This window comes from Calidris pugnax, unplaced genomic scaffold (genome assembly GCF_001431845.1).
Source record: "Calidris pugnax isolate Ruff unplaced genomic scaffold, ASM143184v1 scaffold518, whole genome shotgun sequence".
Taxonomy (NCBI): Eukaryota; Metazoa; Chordata; class Aves; order Charadriiformes; family Scolopacidae; genus Calidris; species Calidris pugnax.
In genome coordinates this window covers 666,540-686,323 of record NW_015091362.1, presented here as the reverse complement: position 1 = coordinate 686,323, position 19,784 = coordinate 666,540, and the positions used below count along the sequence as shown (strand labels likewise).

At 44.7% G+C, this 19,784-nt stretch overlaps 1 protein-coding gene across 2 annotated transcripts in view; it reads right to left on the bottom strand.

The window, feature by feature from the left end:
* Window positions 1-4,382: 4,382 nt before the first annotated feature.
* The window catches only part of CPNE1 (copine I), a 39,834-nt gene continuing 24,432 nt past the window's right edge, over window positions 4,383-19,784 (bottom strand). For both annotated transcript variants that reach the window (XM_014961166.1, XM_014961167.1), the window contains exons 2-16: window positions 19,546-19,674; window positions 18,853-19,032; window positions 18,035-18,109; window positions 17,738-17,809; window positions 17,030-17,113; window positions 16,473-16,562; window positions 12,675-12,773; window positions 11,240-11,326; window positions 11,078-11,137; window positions 10,526-10,659; window positions 9,850-9,904; window positions 9,720-9,771; window positions 8,218-8,351; window positions 6,274-6,510; window positions 4,383-5,538 (exon numbers count right to left, since the gene is read on the bottom strand). In XM_014961166.1, the coding sequence (XP_014816652.1) occupies window positions 5,422-5,538; window positions 6,274-6,510; window positions 8,218-8,351; window positions 9,720-9,771; window positions 9,850-9,904; window positions 10,526-10,659; window positions 11,078-11,137; window positions 11,240-11,326; window positions 12,675-12,773; window positions 16,473-16,562; window positions 17,030-17,113; window positions 17,738-17,809; window positions 18,035-18,109; window positions 18,853-19,032; window positions 19,546-19,674 (1,605 nt within the window). In that variant the 3' untranslated portion in view covers window positions 4,383-5,421. The remainder of the gene's footprint in view (window positions 5,539-6,273; window positions 6,511-8,217; window positions 8,352-9,719; window positions 9,772-9,849; window positions 9,905-10,525; window positions 10,660-11,077; window positions 11,138-11,239; window positions 11,327-12,674; window positions 12,774-16,472; window positions 16,563-17,029; window positions 17,114-17,737; window positions 17,810-18,034; window positions 18,110-18,852; window positions 19,033-19,545; window positions 19,675-19,784) is intronic.

Genomic DNA, 19,784 nt, shown 5'->3' with positions numbered 1-19,784 from the left:
GGGCCGGGGGCGCCCGGCCGGTGTCTGCCCTGCCGCGGGCAGGCCCCGGTGGCGGCGCTGAGCCGGGGAGCTCATCCCAGGGCTGGGAAAAGGAGAAGGGAAAATCCCCCAGCGGAGGCCGGCACACGGCCGGCCCCATGCCCTGGGGGGACGGGGGCTGCCGGAGCTGGGGGTGGGGGACGGGAGCCAGGCTCTGCTCTCGGGCACCCCGGCCCTGCGGCTGCTCCAGCACAGAGTCACAGCTTCTGTGGCCAAACCCCTCCAAAGCAAACTTTCTGGGGACAGGATGGAGCCCGGGCGGCAGCTCCCCTCGGGCAGAGAGGGGCACTGAGATGGACGGAGAGAAACCCAGAGCTCATCTCACCGGCACCAGAACCAGTACTGGAGGGATGCCGGAGCCCTTCCAGCCCATTCAGGCCAGATTAGAGCAACCATACAGTCAGGAGTGAAGAGAGGATCTAGTAGTTGTTTGTATCCATAGAACCTTGAAATGTCTAGTAGTGGGTTGTATTTTTAAAATATTCTATCGTAGACGGGTAGTATAACCTTGCAGGTGCTGGCTTATCTCGGATAAGGGATGGGAGGATGGCACAAGGCGCCTGAAGCCGAGGCTGAAGCTCCGAAAAACCAGCCAGGACCAGGCCTGTGGTTTGGACGAACTCCAGGGGTGATCTGAGCCTGCACAGAGGTGAAAAGTTCACAGCAAGGAAGACTACTGACTTCATCCCTGAGACCTCCTGTCGACCACTACCAAGAAGCACTGCACAGACTCAGGGGGGCGGGAAGTTTATTTGCATGAGAAGCGGGGAAAGTTAATGCATATGTATAGACGTTGTGTCACACCTGTTGAATATGTATTAGTTAGGGCCATAAACATAGAGCTTTGCTCTGTGTTGGGGCGCACATCTTTGGGAAGGATCCCATGTGCGTCCGGCGCTGAATAAACACACCTCCTTTATAACCCTCCAAGGTGGTAAAGTCGTTGTTCCACGCGTCAAGGAGCTCAGCAGGATTTGGGAAGCATTTCTTCCTCCTGGGGGTCTGGGTCCGCAGCCAGCACCAAACCCCTGCACCCACGCACGCTGCACAGGGCGACACTCCAGCTCTGCAAACACCCGGGGTGAATCACGCCTCTGCCATGCCAGCCCGCTTCGAAGCCAGCCCTGCGGTTATCCCTTTTATTTCCCCCTTACACAAGAGCTTCCTGGAGCACCAGGGAAGCAGCACCGGTGGCAGTGAGAACAAGGCAGGGTGGGGAGGATGCCACTTCATGGTGCAGCAATGAACCAGGGGAGGCTGGCAGCACGTGGCACCTGACGAACAGTTTAGGGAGCCCAGAAAGCTCAGTGCACTGACCCCACAGTCGGCCACGGCTGGAGCGGGGCAAAGGCTGCAATTCAGGCAGTTCAATGAGACACTCAGACCCCCAGAGCATGCCCCTGACGGGTGGATCCAGTACTTGCTCAAAGCTGATCAAAAGCCATCATCTCCCAGTGGAGTTTGTGTAGCTTCCTCAAACACCTGGAGCGGTCCCATCACTTGCATTTCCCCGAAGACTGTGCCTCAGTTTTGGTGAAACAGTCCCTGGGGGAAACAATCATTTTAGACCCAAAGCAGGACCCTTAGCCAAATAAGCTCCTTGGGCAAAGAAGGGGGGTGGAGCATTATCTCCCATGGAGGAGGGAGCTCCGTCAGGTAGCATGGCATAAGCTAGCATGAAATGGCACCACTATTTATTGCCAGATGTCCTAGAAGCAAGAGAAGCCCTCCCTAATGTGGATGTAAATCTAAAGTGCAACAACTTTTACACAAAGCCCCGAGGCTCTGGGGACCACAAGTACAAGTGTGCTTGCTCAATCTTGGCCAAGACCAGGGTAAAGCCACTTTCCGGGGTGTTCCCTGTGCTTATTGTGGAGATAAAGCGAGGTGGTAAGTGCTCCAGGAGGATGGAGAGCATGCACCAGCACCGGGCAAGAACATTTTCCCAAAGAAAAAAAACTGAGTTCAAACCCAAACTCTCATCTACCTCAAGTGACAGCCATGCTGTGGATCTGCTTTCCAGCTACACCCAGGGCAGCACAAGGCAGGAGACGTAGCTCCCAGCAGCCATTGTCACTGCCTCGAAAACCAGGAGCCCTGGGGAGAGCCAAGAACGGGTAAAACATTCAGCTGGTTCAGCTGCTTCCAAGCTTGCTCCTACCACAGCTTCTTCCCTGGGCCCACGCCTGTGCAGCTCCTGTTCTCAAGTGGCAACCACAGGACTTGTGTCCCTTTGCTCATTCACATTTCAGCTGCTTACCTGCAGGGAAACAGCACCTCCTCCAAATTCTCCTCTGCTCCCACAGGAGGAAGAACTTCCTCAGACCTGCCTCTTCCATGTTTTGGCCTCTTCCCCCCCCCAAAACAGGGAAGGTCTCTCCTGCCATCAAGGAGTCCAGCACCTGGAGACACCTCAACTAGTTGCAGAACACAGTACTGCACTCCTCAAAGCCAGTGCAGAGAGATGGAGGATTCACTCTCTTCCTTTCAACTGGGAACCGGCAGAGGTTTAAAAAGGAGAGATGAAATGGATTTCCCACGACACATTCTGCTGTCTCAGAGCTCATCTTCTGCCCTTCAAGGCTGGAGCCAAAGGGAAGTCCCAATGTACTCCTGACATCTTGCCAAAGAAACCACTCACTGAAGCCAAGCACTACATGCTGCTTTAGTGCTAAAGGACACTTTATTAAGAAAAAGAGAAAAAAGATACACACACAAAAACCAGCCTTAGGTTTCTCCTACGTGTAATACAGGGAAGGAGAGCTCTGCCTGCAGACTGTGAGCAGCTGAAAACACGAGTAAAGGATGCTCTCAACAATGGTGCAGTTTCTCAGAGAAGACTTGGCACTTTTCCTCCCTCTCTTCCACACTTGTAACACATTTTATTTTAGGCAGTCACTCAAGAAGAAAGGTTGCTTGGTTTCCTTCAAGAATCTAAGTACAAGAAAATTGAGTGCTGCAGGCCAGATGACAGCATTTCAGGAGAGACAGCCCTGCTGCCTCTGCAACCTGGGAGAACACATCAATGGTGTGAGGTTCAATAAGGCCAAGTGCCAGGTCCTGCACTTGGGTCACACCAACTCCATGGACGCTACAGGCTGGGGCAGAGTGGCTGGAGCTGCCTGGCAGAGGAGGACCTGGGGGTGTTGGTCAACAGTCAGCTGGATATGAGCCAGCAGTGTGCCCAGGTGGCCAACGGCATCCTGGCCTGTGTCAGGAACAGCGTGGTGAGTAGGACTCGGGAGGTGATTGTCCCCCTGTACTGGGCACTGGGGAGGCCTCACCTCGAGTGCTGTGTCCAGTTTTGGGCCCCTCACCACAAAAAAAGACATTGAGGGGCTGGAGCGGGTCCAGAGAAAGGCAGCAGAGCTGGTGAGGGGTCTGGAGCACAAGTCTTGTGAGGAGAGGCTGAGGGAGCTGGGGGTGTTCAGCCTGGAGAAGAGGAGGCTGAGGGGAGACTTTCTCCCTCTCTCCAACTCCCTGAAAGGAGGGTGTAGCCAGGGGGGGTCGGTCTCTGCTCCCAAGGAACAGGCGATAGGACAAGAGGAAATGGCCTCAAGTTGCACCAAGGGAGGTTCAGATTGGAGATTAGGAACAATTTTTACCTGGAAAGGGTTATGAAGCCTTGGAACGGGCTGCCCAGGGCAGTGGTTGAGGCACCATCCCTGGAGGGATTTAAAAGACGGGTTGACATAGTGCTTAGAGACGTGGTTTAGTGCTGGTTTTTTATCAGTTAGGTTGATGGTTGGACTAGATGATCTTAAAGGTCCTTCCCAACCCAGACAATCCTATGATTCTATGGTCAAAACCAGGCTTGAATAAAAAAGTACCACAAATTCATCTTTATTCAGCAGCAGTCCTAGACCCACAACTTCTAAAGCACAAGCTACGTACTAGTTTAGTGGCAGGTACCACCCAGAACAACTAGTCTAGCTGAGGGCATGGATTCAAACCCAGGTTCTACCTTCACACAGGCTTGTAACCTACCAGTTTCACAGCCTGAATCACCAGGGCAGTGTTCCAATGTATTCTCACCATTTCCTGGTTTACCTGGTAGAACGCACAAGTTCCTTCATAATTTCCCAGTAAAGAAACAGCTCACCCTACTGCAGGACAGGGCTGCAGGAGATACATTCAGCAGTCTTAGTGATTAACAGGTAACAAACTAACGATGACAGACAACTTGCTCTGCTTCTGCAGCTGATGACACTCAACCTCAGCAAACTCAGATGCAGAATCACCACCAGGCTAGTACTACAGCAAAAACCTTCCATAAACCAAACACTCACACTACTGGAAAACAAAAGGAAAAGCTTAGAAAATAAATGAGTCCAGACATGTTATGTAAGTCAAAGCAGATTATTTATTTTTATGAAACTGAAAGTGATGACCACTAGTATTGCAATCACATGCCCAAGTTTCTTTATCTCTATTTTGAAATGAACTCAAAACAATGTGCCTGTTCTAGTCCCCAGAACATGTAACAGACACCACTGAGGACAAGGAGGCACCTCTCTGGAGTTCCACAGATAGTTAACTACTTCATTTCCTACCTTCTGACACAGAGGAGTCACTCAAAGCATCTTTATTTCAATGTTTCCAGTTGCTGGATTTTGAAAGTCACATTAATGTGACTCATTAATCCCACCTCACCCCTGATTAATTCATGATTAATCTTCATTAATTCCCCACAAACAAGCAAAGTGCAGTGTTCTTAAATTGCAATGATGGCTCCAAGCAAGAGGCCACCATAAAAGCAAATTTTGCTAATAGGAAAATGTGATTAAAAATAAGATTGCAAAGTATGGTCACTGAAATTTAAAAATAAACCTCTACGTATAAAAATATACTGGCACTTTATGAAGGCACAACAGGAACTACTGCCTCAGGCATCCAACCAACTGACTTTGGTACCAATGGGGAGAGAAGGGTCCCCATTCCTATGGCAGCTTGACAGAAGGAAAAAATCCACCTCTCAAGGAACACATCAATGGTAAGTATCATTACAGCAAGCACGACTGCAGTACTTCTCCTACCAAACTCAGCGCTGAAGCAGGAGCAGCTCAGGGCACACGCTCACGCTGAGCCCAAGCAGTGGATGGGCCCTGTCGAGCAGTGATGCATGGGATCGTGTGTCACTGTCACAAGGTGGAAAACCAACAAGGTCTATTTTTCTGTGACAGAAACTGCTAGTAGCCGTGTTTTTTTTCCTCTATTTACATTCCTTTCAATTAGGAACAGGAAAGATCAAAGACACAGAGCACAAGCTGATAGAATTAGTGTGAATGGTACAAACTCGAGACACTGAGCACCCACAGCGTGCAAGGGAGAGCGTGGGTGCAGACAGCTCTCTTCACCACGATACAGGTGGTCAGGCTGCATCTACACCTTCTTTATTTCTGGTGGTTTCACAGGTGGCCATCCCTGCCATTTATAGTATGACACCAGCTGCTTCGGCACTTCAGCCAGAACCACCTGGGAGAGTGCTTCCCGGGGAGCCTGCAAGAAGAACAAGGGAAATAAATGAGAAATACTGCAGAGAAAGGGTTTATCACCCAGTGACAAACTCTTGGAGATTGAGAGTGCAGCCCCCCACCTGCCACATCTCGCCCCCTGTTTCAAGAGTTCCTTGCTGCAGCTTTAGGAACACTTCCAGTCAGTCTCAGTGAGCACTGCTGATGAAAATCACTTGTTCACACCCCTGCGCTGCCACCACCTCAAGCCCAGGCTCACACAGCCTTTATATGGCCCTGATCTGAGTGGGAACCTGCCCCAGCCACTAACAATTTCTCTTATTCTGTGTTTTCACTTGATTCCACTCTTCAATCCAATTCACTGTGCAACATGCACAAATGCTAGGGCACAAATGCTTTCAACAGCAGGGAAGACTTATCTGAAATCACTCATGGGACTCAACAGAGACTGTCAATATGATCTCATTTCCTTGCCTAAACGTTTGCATCCCAGGAAAGAAAATATCTCCTTTACTCCTTTACCTCTATAATAGCCCAGAGATAGCATAATAAATCAATGATACAAGGAGAGCTCTGCGAAACGCCCCAAGAGAGCTGCGACAAGACACACCGGTTCAAACACAGAAGCAAACAGCTCTCACTGGGACAAGCCCCCTGAGCACACAGCTTGCTGCCCTGTCTAGACTCATGCTTGTTTTTCAGAGGTACTATCTGCATATATACCGGCACCAGGACTCTTCTGAAGTTAAAGACAACTTACATTTTTGAACTGTCGGAAAGGCACAAACTGGACAATGTCTCGTGCAGCTGGCTCTCCTGTCAGGGACTTCAGGACACCGTTGTCTCCATCAAGGAACTCCATTGCTTTGAAATCAGCTTCACCAACTCCAACAATAATGATGGACATCGGCAGCTTAGAGGCATTAACAATGGCTTGCCTAGTTTGGTCCAGATCGGTGATCTCTCCATCAGTGATGATCAGCAAGATAAAATATTGCTGAAAAACATTAGAAAGCACCCAGTTAGGGAGTTCAACACCAAAGCTCATGTAACCGAAGGCAAATGGAGCAATTTCTTATTCTAAGAAAGAAACCAGATGGTGCTGTGGGTAAGGCAAAACCAGAACGTTAAAAGAAACTTACATTTATTCCCATTTTTTCAATGCATTACAACTTTCACTGTACACTCTGCACTAGAAAAAAATATTTTAAAATTATAAATCAATTTATAAAGAACTACATCAATTGGCAGAAAAGAGATGGGCAAAGTACTACTAAATCAACAAAACTGCATACAAAATTCACTGATCAATGCTGCTTTACTTACTGACATCTCAAAAAGGCTAAAGTTCAATATTTAATATCCCTGGAGCATAACTCAAAAAGCCTTTTTAGTTACCAATAATTTAAAGTATTAGAAATCTAAAGACACAGCAGTGACAAGTGTCATGACACAAAGCCACGCCAGAGATAAGAGGGGAAGAATACAGGAACTTTTCTAGAAAGAAAAGGTAACTCCAGCCAACACTTTAGCATGGTAAAGTGTTTAAAATTTCCTTCTCTTTCCGGAGGCTAAGGTTTAGTACCTAGTTCTGAAATGAGCAACCACTGTTTTATAGCAGCTATCTACAGACTAAAATGAAAACAAAAAATGACACACACAATGAAAATAAAAGAAAACTGAATTTCCACTTCCAAAATCCAGTTAACACAAGTGTTAATATGTACCCTATTACTGACAGATTCTTTATTTAAATAGTTAGTTTTCCATCTGTAAGAAAAGGCAGAGATATTTAATGTATAAAGATATAAGAAGATTCCCCCAAGTGTTGGGAAGCTACAAAATACCCTCCAAAATGTAAGAAACTGATCTCCCTAGACCAAGCACCTTACAGTGGGGGAAATGTATTTGACATACACACAACCGTAAGTGGAACCAAAAATACTGAAACAGGTAGACCATAAAGCAAGTACCAGAGTGTACACCAAAACTCCTTCTGATTGCTCTGTCAAAGTGGAATTAGTTACATCTGTAAGGAATTCCTTAAGCAAAAGGAATGAAGTTTAAGGAAATGGAGTCAAATTTTAACAGCTACCATGGCCATGCAAGCACATAAATGGGACATTCAACACAACTGTAGGGTACATGGGGTGCTCTGCAAAATTGATTTAACAGTTCTCAGACTCCTTTGTTAATCTGGTCCTCTAGACAGCCAGATTCTGCAAGACACCACGGTGGGATGGATAGTCAAGCCCTCTGATATTTTTCTTGGAGGCTGTCTTTGTTTAGGTTCTTGAGAGCAAAATTATTTAGAATTAAATATATAGAGCCCCTCTATACTGTATGCATTCCCTACAGGTGACAGAGCTTGGCAAGAGAGGTTAGACTGAGACAACTGCTGACAGAGCCCTACTGGTCTAAAAGCAGCACCCCTGCATATTTCAATAGTAAGTACAGTGCCAGAAAACTCTGAAAAAGAGAAATAAACATCACTTGAGCAATAAAAACTAGTGTTAATGTCTGCCAAGTAGAAGGTTCATATCAGTATGTACCAAGAGAGCACCAACAACTTCTCAGTAGGCTGGCAGGAGACGAACAAACTTGTATCTTGAGGAAGGAAGACAACATCACTTTACCATTCCACAAACATGGAAAACACGAACATCATCCCAATGCAGAGTCACAGGAAAGGACACACACTCACCGAAGCCGTTCCTTGTTGTGCCGAGTGCGCTGCAAATCTCGCCACATGGTTTATAATAGGAGAGAAATTGGTTGGCCCATAGAGTCGGATCTGAGGCAGGATCTGGCGGTAGGCATCCACTATTCCTTGGATTCCTGTAACACAAGGAAGGCAAGCTGCCACAAGAACCTCACAACTTCTCCAGTAATTATTTTGTAAGCATTAATAAATGGCAAAAGGATAACAACTTTCACACAGCTGTGAACTCCAGAAGGGCAAATAAGCAGCAGGGTTACAGCAAATATACAAAGCACAGGGCTGAAACCAGAGGACATCTGCAGAGACAGGATTTGCAGATTTTTCCCCCATTCTACATTCTTCACATCACTCTCTGTGCCTCTAACATCACAAAGCCAACAGAAGTGGCAGGAAAAATAATCCAGTGAAGGCACACTAATGACTACCTTGTCATCCAATTTGTCTTGTTTAATTGCTTATAGTCTAGTTAGACAACAAGGTCAGAAGCTCTCTGGAACAGTAACTTTTCGTTTTCCTTGTGTGAAAGTTAGACAATGATCCCTGACTCAGGATTCAGACATTTCTGTAACAGAAAGAGCAATCCCTAAGGCTTTTCCTACACAAGAAGCTTTTCTCAGGTTAACTAAACAAATTTTTTTTTAAAGTCTGATCTTAAATGGTGCATATTCTTCTGTGGATCCATCTAGACTGGCCTATTCCTGGCTTGTATCAATATAGCTTCATTCACCTCTGCTGTCTGCATTGTCCACCATGCAGGTTTTAGTGCGGTACATCTCAAAAATACTGCACTGGCACCCTTAAAGAGCACAATCCCAACGTCAGATAATGCAGAACTGAGAGAGGAAACGCTTGGATTTTAACACTGAAACTCAGATTCCTTTTTTTGTTGGCCTTAGACCAGAGAGAAAAGCTGAACTGAGTTAAAAATGCTTATTCAAGAACAATTCTGCATTGCTGCATGCTGAGACAGTTCTTAGTCTTAAAAGGTCATAATTCATTTTAGAGAGCAGTCACTAAAAACAGATGAGACCATCTCCACTAAAAAAGATGACTATAAAGAAAATAAGCTTTTAAGACAACCCTTTAGAAGGTAACATGCAAACACAGACACATTGGAGACCATCATTACTTCATCAGCAATGGCCTTAGCAGATGGTCGCTCTGGAAGCATGACTAGCACAGGCACATTGCTGATCTGAATACACTGCTACCTATAACATACCAGAAGTAACCAAGCTGCAGCAACAAAAATTTCAGCACAGATTAACAATCAAATTAAATCTAGACCCCTTCACTGGAGCTTATGTAGGCCGCACAGAAGTCTGCATCAACGCACATCCACCCGTGTCAGCATCCAAGAGAGAGTAAATCTAGCGTGCTGCATGTCTTGGTACTGCATCTGTTTTTCACCAGTTATGAAAGAAATAAAACACTTCAAACATCTCTCCCTTTTAGTGAAATAGCGAATAAAGAGGTGTCCTCACCTTGGCAATAAGGGTTGCTGGGGTTGAAGTTCAAAGCAAACTCATGAGATACCTAGGAAATGGGACATTACGAACAGTCAGGGAGTGCAGACATGGAGAGAGCGACCACCCAGCATTGTGAAGGTCCTACCTGCCAGCTAGGAGGAACCTGAGCTCCAAACCCAAACGCAGGAAACAACTTGTCCCTGGAAAGAAACAGCAACGACAAGAAATGAGAAAGAGCAATTCCTTAACTCACTATTCTGTTTTATTCTCAGAAAGCAGCTGGAGACTAAGGTTTGATTCCTGCCATAAGGAATGGGTACACCATCCTGCTCCCAGTGGCCAGTCACAGACTGATTTCAGCCTTGGGCTTGATGGTTTCAGAATTTCTTTGAGTGCACCCCACAGGACTCTCAGGAGATTTCCAAGTAGCAAGAGAAAGTCAACCCAACCACAGGCTGGCTAAAGGACAGAGCGGAAAAACGTGTTCCCATTAAATCAAATAGGAAATTCATGTCTGAAATGCAGCGTCAGCAACAAGTGACCAGCCTAAAGCAACATTACAGAGCAGCCCAGTGCCATAAAAGGGCAGACCTGGAGGGACAAACCAAGCAAATATGCCAAATTACAAAGGGCTGCCATGGCCCTCCCCAGCAGTGACAGAAGCAGAAGGGAGCAGCAGAAGGGAAAAGGGATCTCCCAAGGAAAGGCAGCACCTCAGTCATTGAGCTATAGCTCTGGAACAACCCAACCTCCTTGATCACTGACACCTGCTGTGACACATTTTTGGTGCAGTGGCTAGATCAGTTAAGATTGCTACATACGTGTCATAATCCTGGACTACACTTCCCACACTCCAGATGGCAATCAGGTACTCATTTATCCCGTCTGGGCTGATGTAGTGAAGAGAATCTGGTGACTTGGGATCTCCGTTAGAGCCAGTGAAGTCTACACCCACCTAATCAGTCAAGGCGATGAGAGCAAGTCACTGATGCATCACCACAAGCAAATGAGAAGAACTAACCATACCCAGAAACAGAGGATTAGCCCAGGCCCACAAAGCTCCCTTCCCCCAGGCACACAGGCAGCCCCACAGAGGGACAGGCAAACCAGCCTGTGCACCTTTTCCCACTGGGGTACGTGCATGTTTAAGAAGTAGTAATTATTTGGAGAAATAGGTTCAGTCTGTGATGGAAAGAAGTTTAAGAAACCTTAGTTCCATTAAAGTTGCCACTTGATCACAAAACGTAAAAATATAATATAATTTGGGTTTTTGCAGTCATTCACGCTGCAAATTCATACTGCAAATGAAAGTATTAATCACAACTTCACTGGTCTTGCCATCTACCAACATGTGCAGTGGGGAAACAACTCACCGTGAAGTTAATCTGGCAGCCTCCCATGACATAGTCCAGAAACGAATATTCGGTCTCAATCTAGGGAAACAGACAGACAGTGTTACACTTCCTCCCCACAGGAACAGATTTCCTGATGATCAGAAAATAAAAAAACCAAAAAACCAACAAAGATCTTCCTACCTTGCAGGATTTTATCCTAATAATGCCAGAGTTTTTGTAGCTCTTTTTCTTTTGTTTTTTCTCAGGATGAATGCATTCAAATTCCACCTAGAGAAAGCAAGCATGCAAGAAGCAAGTTCCAAAATATCTGCATTGACAGCAGAGCAAATTACTGAAATGGAATGGTGTCAGACATCATACAATTTCAGAGTTATGCAAATATCTGGTAGAATTCTGAAACTTAATTTTAAAAAAGGTTTGCAACTACTTTGGCTGCTATCTGACGAGTTAAATGGATGCTTTTGCTACCAGCACTGGGAAAACACACAGCAAGATCTCAGAAAAGTCTCTCTCCTCAGCAACATAACTGTTATTCTGTATGCAATCGTGGAACAGTGTCATTGAATCAGAGGGAAAAAAAGCTGACCACAAGTACAAGCATTTCTCTTAACATTATCAGGTTCTTTTTTGGTTAAGGGAAGGGAATGTACTCAGAAGACAAGGAAGCAAAATCTCAGGGTGGGAAGGCCATTTTTTAGCCTAGGTGGCAGGTTCCCAATGGCAGTGTTTCACTGTTTTGTTTCACCCGCGTTAGATCTGATTTCACATGGGCTATGGAAAAAGGCAAGAACCATCCAGCAGCTTTTAGGATTACAACCACAGATATCAAGTTAGCTGTCGAGTGGAAGCAGTCCTAGGCTAGTGGTAGAGCACTGAAACAAGCTGCCCAGAGAGGTGGTAGAGTCTCCTCTGGAGACATTCAAACCCGCCTGGAGAAGCTTCTGTGCAACCTGCTCTAGGTGGACCTGCTTTGGCAGGGGGTTGGTTGATGATCTCCAGAAGTCCCTTCCAACCCCATATGATTCTATGCCCTGTGTGCGGATTCATCTGCCTGAATTCAGACAAGACATCTCCAGAGAATGAGAGTTCAGGTTTTCATTGCAGACAAGAGAGAAGATGGCACCAGCAGCAAATGATTCAACTTATTCTAAACTGAACAGTGCACCTTGGAATCACCATTTCTCTCTGTTAGCTAGAAAGACAACCAGAGCACTCATGAGAGTGACTAGCTCAAGCACAAATGTTATCTGAGAGAAACCCTACCTCTGGACTCAGTCTGTTAAAGCATCAACAAGCCCTTTTATTTCCTCTTGGCTCAGCAGTAGCAAGAGCAAGCTAAAACTGCTGGCAAAAAGTGGCTGGTGGCCAGCAGACAACGGGCTCGAGGATGTCTTTAGGAACAGGAATGATAACCGTACCCAAAGAAAACAGAGCAATGTAATTCCCACACCAGGTTTTATTATTCCCAGATGCTGGCTTTAGTAATCCAAAGATACAGACAGAAAAATTCACTTTTGGAGGCAACAACTAAAAATATATCTCTGAGGTCATTATTAAAAAGGGTCTGTGAAAGACTGAATTACGGACTAAGTTAGTGGGGACTGAGGAAGCTCACCGCAGCGCCGTCACCTGCTTTCTGCAGCTCAGTCAGGTTAGTCTCAAAAGCGCCGATTAAGTCATGCGACCCGTCGCTGTCGTGATCCGCGCACTGCACCTGGAAGGGAAGGGAGAGAGCGCAAGCAATGGGCAAGTGTACTGCACCAGGGAGACACGCCGCCGCTCACGGCGTCATCTCCTGCTCCTGACAGCTTTGCGTGATGCTAGTGAGCTCCCCTGTCACACCCCAACTGGTGGTGCCATCGTATCACTAATGGAAACCCAACAGTGAGAGAAACCCAGAGTGGATCTCACAAAAAGGAAGGTGTTTGATTGCTCACACATTTAAGTACGCACAGTGCAAGTTTTAATTAAAAGCTTTCCCCATCTACGCAAGGGATTAAAAAAAAAAAAAAAGGACGAGACAACCAAAACACACCCAAAAATCCCTAATATTTCATAGCCAGATGTGTAAGGGCAAGATAATTCAGAACAACATATGCAGCTGGGGTAATGGGAAGAAGCAATTAAAAGTTTGTTTATCTAGGCACTTTCTGAGTATACTCCTTTCTTCTGCCCAGAAACAGCATCATTTTACAAAGAACTGACAATTTCAACAGAGCACTGAGTGTGTCTTTTTCTGCATTTTACACCAACCAAATTATAAATACTGAATTAATAATCAGTCACATTTAAGTCAGCATTAACGCTTCAGAACTAGATAATGCACAAGAGTAATGCATTTAAAAATAAATATATGCTAATAACTATGGCTTAGAGCAAACACAGTTAAGACTGATATTGTCAATAGTTCCCCACAAAATCAACCATGAGGAGCATTTATAACATGCACAATACAGACAACCGCAGAACACAATTAATTCCAGAAGCAGTCAAACAAGAAACAGTTGTGAACAGCTGCTTCCCCCCGCACTGAAGTTCACATGCTACACATATTCAAAAGCTCTCTTTCTGAGATCTGCCTTTAGTAATCAAGAAATTGATGTTGCTGCCATATAAACCACAGCGACAGCTTTCTCCTCAGGATGAAGTAACAACATAAATCAGAGTAACACCCTGATAAGGATGTCAAATTCAATGGCTCAGATATCTGAATTTGAGACAGGGTTCTTTTAGGACTGTGATCCACTAGGCATCTTTCATTGGTATCAGTGGGAAACCTGCACAAAACGATGGGTGAATTATGGCCTAATCTAGCCTAATCAGAAGCACTGAGTCATCCTTCAGTTTCTTAATGGGAAAACAAGATCACCTTAGAGCCTGTGTGCCCTTTCTCCCCCTTCATCCTTCCCAACTCCTCACCTTTCCACTTCTCTCTTCTGCATGCTCCACCACAAAGCAACTCCCACCCTCCTGCCTGAACTCCCCCACGCCTCTCTCAGCTATTCAGATGTTTAAACATCACCCAAAAGCAACTGGAATATGCCAGGGAGGCCAATGAAGGAGGCTCTGGCGCAGAAGCTGGGGTGTAGGGCCTGCTGCTGCCTCCACACACCTCCTCTTCCCTCTCAGCCACGCCAATAAAACTGTACTTAGGACCACTTTTCTTATACAACTTAAAACAAATTCTTTCTGCAAGGGTTTTCTAAAACTGGCCAAGATTCAGTGTGTGCAGCCTGAAGACTGGTGTTGCTGCAAACAAAATCCTGCTGGCAATACTGCAGGACACTGCACATAGTTATTTACTGATTAATTATTTCTTCGCGAATGAACTATCCAATACTCATTGCAAAGCCTGGAATATAGTCAGCGGGTAAAAGGCTCCTTTCATCTACAAGAACAACTTTCAAAATTCACAGAAAATGGATTTCCTTTTATGTAAATGCCATCAAACACAAGGACTTGCAGCTTTAGTCTCAATACCAACACCCACAAATTTCACATTTAGTACTTCTATTTAAGTAACTATGGGGGAGAGATGCTACTTTCGTTTGCCCCCAATTTTTAACAAAACCTGTGTCACAAATCTGAGCTGTTCTTAACACAGAACAAGGAGAATATCACTCTGTATCACAATGAAGAAAGAATTACCAAAACATTATGTAGCATAGTTAATTTGATCAAGAGAATTATGTTCACACACATATTCAGTACATAATCCTCATACAGAACTGGCAAAGCTGATATTTAGTGGACGTGTCAAAGTGTTTCCACTGTGCTGAAGTACAAGGAGTTCTCCCTTCACTGACTACCGTTATTTCATGCATAATTGTTCCTATGTAAATTTTTGGAAGCCTCAAACAAGAGGTTCAGAGCAGCAAATATCAGATGAACAATGAAACACCAGTGCAATATTATATTCTTTACTGCTGCTAGTGAAACTCCTGCCTGTCAGCCTGGATTTCCCTTTCTGACTGACTTCCCTATAAGTACAGTAACAATAAAACCCTCTTTCACAGCTGCACTGTGAAACTTCATAGATTATTTGCACATCCATCGAGAATTTTGGCTGAAACAACCTAACAGCAAAGACCTATCCTAAGAAGCAGGACATTCCAAAATTCCAAAGTGAATTCCAAGCACAGAAAGCTTCTAGAAAAAAAAAAAACCAAAACAAAACAACCCAAACATAAACCGACAACAAACCCCAAACAAACCAATCAACCAAACTAAACAAAAAACAACCACACAAATTTTTATGGACTACAGCAAACAAAGCCTCAATTATTAGAATGTATAAACCATGCCATCTCATGTCAGTTTTGACAAAGGATGATATGCCTCCCCTTTGCCATCTCCTTTCCACGTTTGCTACTCTCTTCTGGACCAAGAGGAATTCTTTCTGACCTAAGACTGTTGATTCTCCAACAATAAAAGCTCACGAACAACACTTAGAACATCGCCACATATCAACATGCCCAGCACACCTGAACATCTATTTCCACATTAATCTCAGTAATTTTTTGGACCTGCCATGCTGCACAAGTGAAAACGCTAGCATGCATGCTTTTTGCTAAACCTTTCAGATCAAACTTCCAGCATGAGATTTCTTCACAGTCAGGATGAGGCAGGAAAATTCTGCAAATAGAAAGCGTTTAGGAGTTGGATAAACAGAGACTATACTCACATAGAACTATATATGGACTTAAACACCCTTACATTATCTGCATTGCTGAGAGCAGAAATTAACAAATTAATTTGCTATCAGATTTTCATTTGCAGAAACTTACTAAAAGATGTAATTGTTCTGCCACCACCCTCATAAGCCAGGATCAGAGAGAATTAGTAATCATATACAAGACCACAAGGAATTGCAGTTCTAACTCAAACCCAAATTTGGAACAGACTGAAAAAGAGTTGGGCCAAGCCTGCCAGTCTCATGAACTGATGAATCCGATAGATGCATTAAGGTCCTCTCTCTGTCAATACCCTAAGGCCTCCAAGCTTGTCCAACATATATGAGCTTCTCAGTTAACTTAGAAACAGTCCTAGACAGCCGTAATTAAAATAAAAACAAACAAACAAACAAACAAAAAAACACCAACAAAAAACCCCCAACCAACCAACCAAAGAAACCAACAACACACAAACTACCAAAACCCAACCTGACACCGTGGCCAGAGTAGTGAATTCTTCTTATGACTAATCATTAGAAAGTGCGTCACTTCTGCATACTCATACTGTTTTAATACAGACTTCATACTTAATAGACATATAATCACTTATCTGCCACACTGCTATTTTAGAAAGGCAATCTAAAAATTTAAATATGACTAGACATCTGATAAACTCATAGTTAACGTCAGCATAGATTGGATTACTTATAATAAAACCAAAGAATTTCTGAAGACTGTACCTTGATAGGTTTATTAAAATCTCCACCACAGAATGTCTGCAAGGGAACACTGAACTTCCTCCAGCACGGATTTAAGTTGTTCTTAATCACCTTAAAAAAAATTACAACATAATGTCATGTAAAGGATGTGGCATGCAAGTAAATCACTAAGAAATATGAGGGTTCTGCATGGCTGCCTAAGAACAGCCCCAGTCAGTTCAAGCCTGACATGCATGGACAGCCAAGCAAAAGCTCTGTAAGTAATAAAAGCTTGAAGTTCAGGGTAAAGTTAAATTTTAGAGTGATGCCAACCTAACAGCTCATCAGCACCAAAAGGGAGGAAAGTCCTGCCACTCTTCTCACGTGGTGCTTGGTTGGACTCTTCATTGAGTCAGCTTAATCCAGTCACCATGCAGCAAATAAACCACTTTCTGCTAGGTCAGTGAGCAGAATTCCTATTTTAGGATACAAGACAACTTCCATTGCAGAACTAGTGCAAAGCATGAGCGGGACACCCACTCTCGGTAGGAACAAGCTGTTTGATCAACTCAAGAAAAACATCAGTGTAGAAATACTACCTCTGATCTGTAAACCAGCTGCCACGTTCCAGCATCACTCTGTTTGTAAAATTCCAAAAATGGATCCGATTTACCAAATAAATCCTGCGAACAAAAACCCAACAGAAGTTATCAGCCTCCTGTACTTTACTTAGATGAGGGAATAGTCGGCCAACCAGTACACAATACTTCAAAGCACAAAGTCAAACTATACACTTGTTTTCCTCTTTTATTTTACTTTTCTCTTTTAAACTGCTGCACTAAGTCATCAGAATTTAACAGCTGATACCAAGACCGCCTCCTCAGACCACTTCTGTCACTATAAATCATGTCATTTTGCTGATTGAGCAGCGAGGTTACTAAATCCCTGGATTGGTTTTTTGGTTAAAATAAACTTTTTTTTTTTCTTTCTTAATAACAATACAGAAAGCTCAGTTCATACCTACAATATTCATCTGAGACAGTCATGTAACTGAACTGTATTAATATACAGAATATTCCAAAGCCAAAATAATGCTCAAAAACCTAAACCTGGCAAGTGAATTTTTGATTTGACAGTGGTTTTCATGCCCAGCATGAAATTATGTCTCCATTTTACTTCATTGTAAGTAACAAAACACAGTTACCCTGGCTTAGCTGAGTATCTGCAAATCCAGAAAGATTCCTGGCCAAAGGGGACTAACTGTAACCATCGCAGAAGCATACAGTATCATTTAAAAAAATCAGTACCTTTTTGTCCAAATTTCGTGCTTCAATTTCCAAGTATAAAACTCTGGTATCTTTAATCTCCTCTGCTGAGATCTGTGCCACAGAAATTAAGAAAAAAATTAAACTAGAAACCCCTCAGAGTTTTTCTCCTACTTTGTCCATGAAAGTAACTGTAATTATAAATATCTATCCTTCCTTCTACATGTGCTACATGTAGCATTAGAAGATACACTGACAGAAAAAAAGAGAAGTCACTTTGTCCCAGACAACATACAAAAGAACGAGAAACAACTCTCTCCACACAAAAGCCTTATTTACCGTAATGGTGCCCTTTCCTGCTGGCTTTCCTTGCTTCAATTCCAGTGGTCGGGTGAACACCGAGCTGGACACAATCTAAGGTTAAAAGACACATAATAAATATCAAGTTAGACAAAGAGCACAGAATTACTCTTCAGGAGCAAAATTTTCAAACTCTCGTAAAAGATCATAAAGGATTTAAATGCCTTTCCAACAGCAACGACCATCAGAGTCTGTGCTCATGAATGGCTGAACAGTCTCAAAAATGACCTTCTCTCACTATCCACAGAACAGTACCCAATAACGTGTCTCCAAACCTAATTTAGTCTCCTATTTTTGCCACCTCCGAGACATAAGCTGCATTTTCATCACAAGTAACCAAAAAGCTATTAAAATTCAGAAAAGGCTATTTAATTTATCAAGTCTTTCTTGAATAATATGAAGCCCACTTTTCCTCTCCTACTTAGCTATACAAACCCCTCCTCAGGAAATGAATACAGAATCTCAAATAGCCTAATTTCCCCAAATTTACTGCCTGATGATCACTTTGTGCAAAGGAAACTCCATTAGAGCTCTCTAAGCACCATGCCTTCCTTACTCCCAGATTGCCTTTAGCGCATCTCTTAAGTTAAGCAATTAATCGCAAACCATATATATTTCTAATCTTCGCTTTGTGATTGACACCATAATTTCTCTAACTATGTTCACAACAGTAATGCAAACTAACCTGTTCAACAAGACATTTTCAAGTTTGAAAGTGTCAAAGCCTTTGATAAAGCAACCTTACACCCAACACCTGATGATACTTTGTATATCACTTAACATGCTTCTGCACATACCTGTCCCAAAGTGCACTCGATCCCTCCGAGGTAGTCATCGTCATTTAAATCAAAGGACTTGTTATCGATATCATACACACCGAATTTCAGCTTCTGCACTTTCTCAAAGTAGTAGTCCACGACCAGCTTCTTGCAGAATTCAGGGTTTTGGCAGTTCTTGATCCTCTCCGTGCGATCTAGCTGCAGAAACATGGAAGCAAAGCTGTTGATGAGGAGTAAGAAGCGCGCATTCTCCCACGTGGCTTTCATGCGTGCCCCTGGGCCCCGCGCCGGTGGAACACTGGCAGCAGCAGGCTGTGCCCCAGGATCCTGCAGCCCGTTGGGTGAGGAACCAGGGCAGTGCCAGCAGGCTGCCCCAGGGAGAGGATACGGCATCGGATACGAAATGTTAACCTACGGGAAAATTCGAAAATGAGGGGAAAAAAGGCTGGTGAAATACTGTATTCTGGACTCGGTGCTCTGGGGTAAAGGGTAAAAGGCTGCTGTAACAGGCAAACGAAGGCCCTGATGCAGCTCTAAGCAAAGGAGCAATTAATGAAACCAAGGAACACAGAGCTCCAGAAAGAGTTAGAGCCCCCGGTGGGCACCAGGGCCGCCCATCAAATGTAAATCTGAATTAAAGGAACACGGAGGGGCGGAAGCGGGGCAAGGCCGATGTGCCGGCCTGAAGGGATGAAGGGGGGCCGCCCTTACCTCAGCCCAGCGGCCGCCGCCCGCGTCCTGCAGCAGCACGCAGAGGGGATCCGACTTGGAGCCCAGGTCCCTGTCCAGGAGGCTCCGGCAGGTCACCGACAGCTCCACCCTCGTCACGCACCCCGCCATCTGCGGGCAGAGCAGAGGGTCAGACCGACAGACAGACCGGCCGCCGCTCCCCCCGCGCCGCCGGGGGCGGGGCCGGGCTCCTCGGAGCGCGCGGGCCGCGCCGGCCCCGT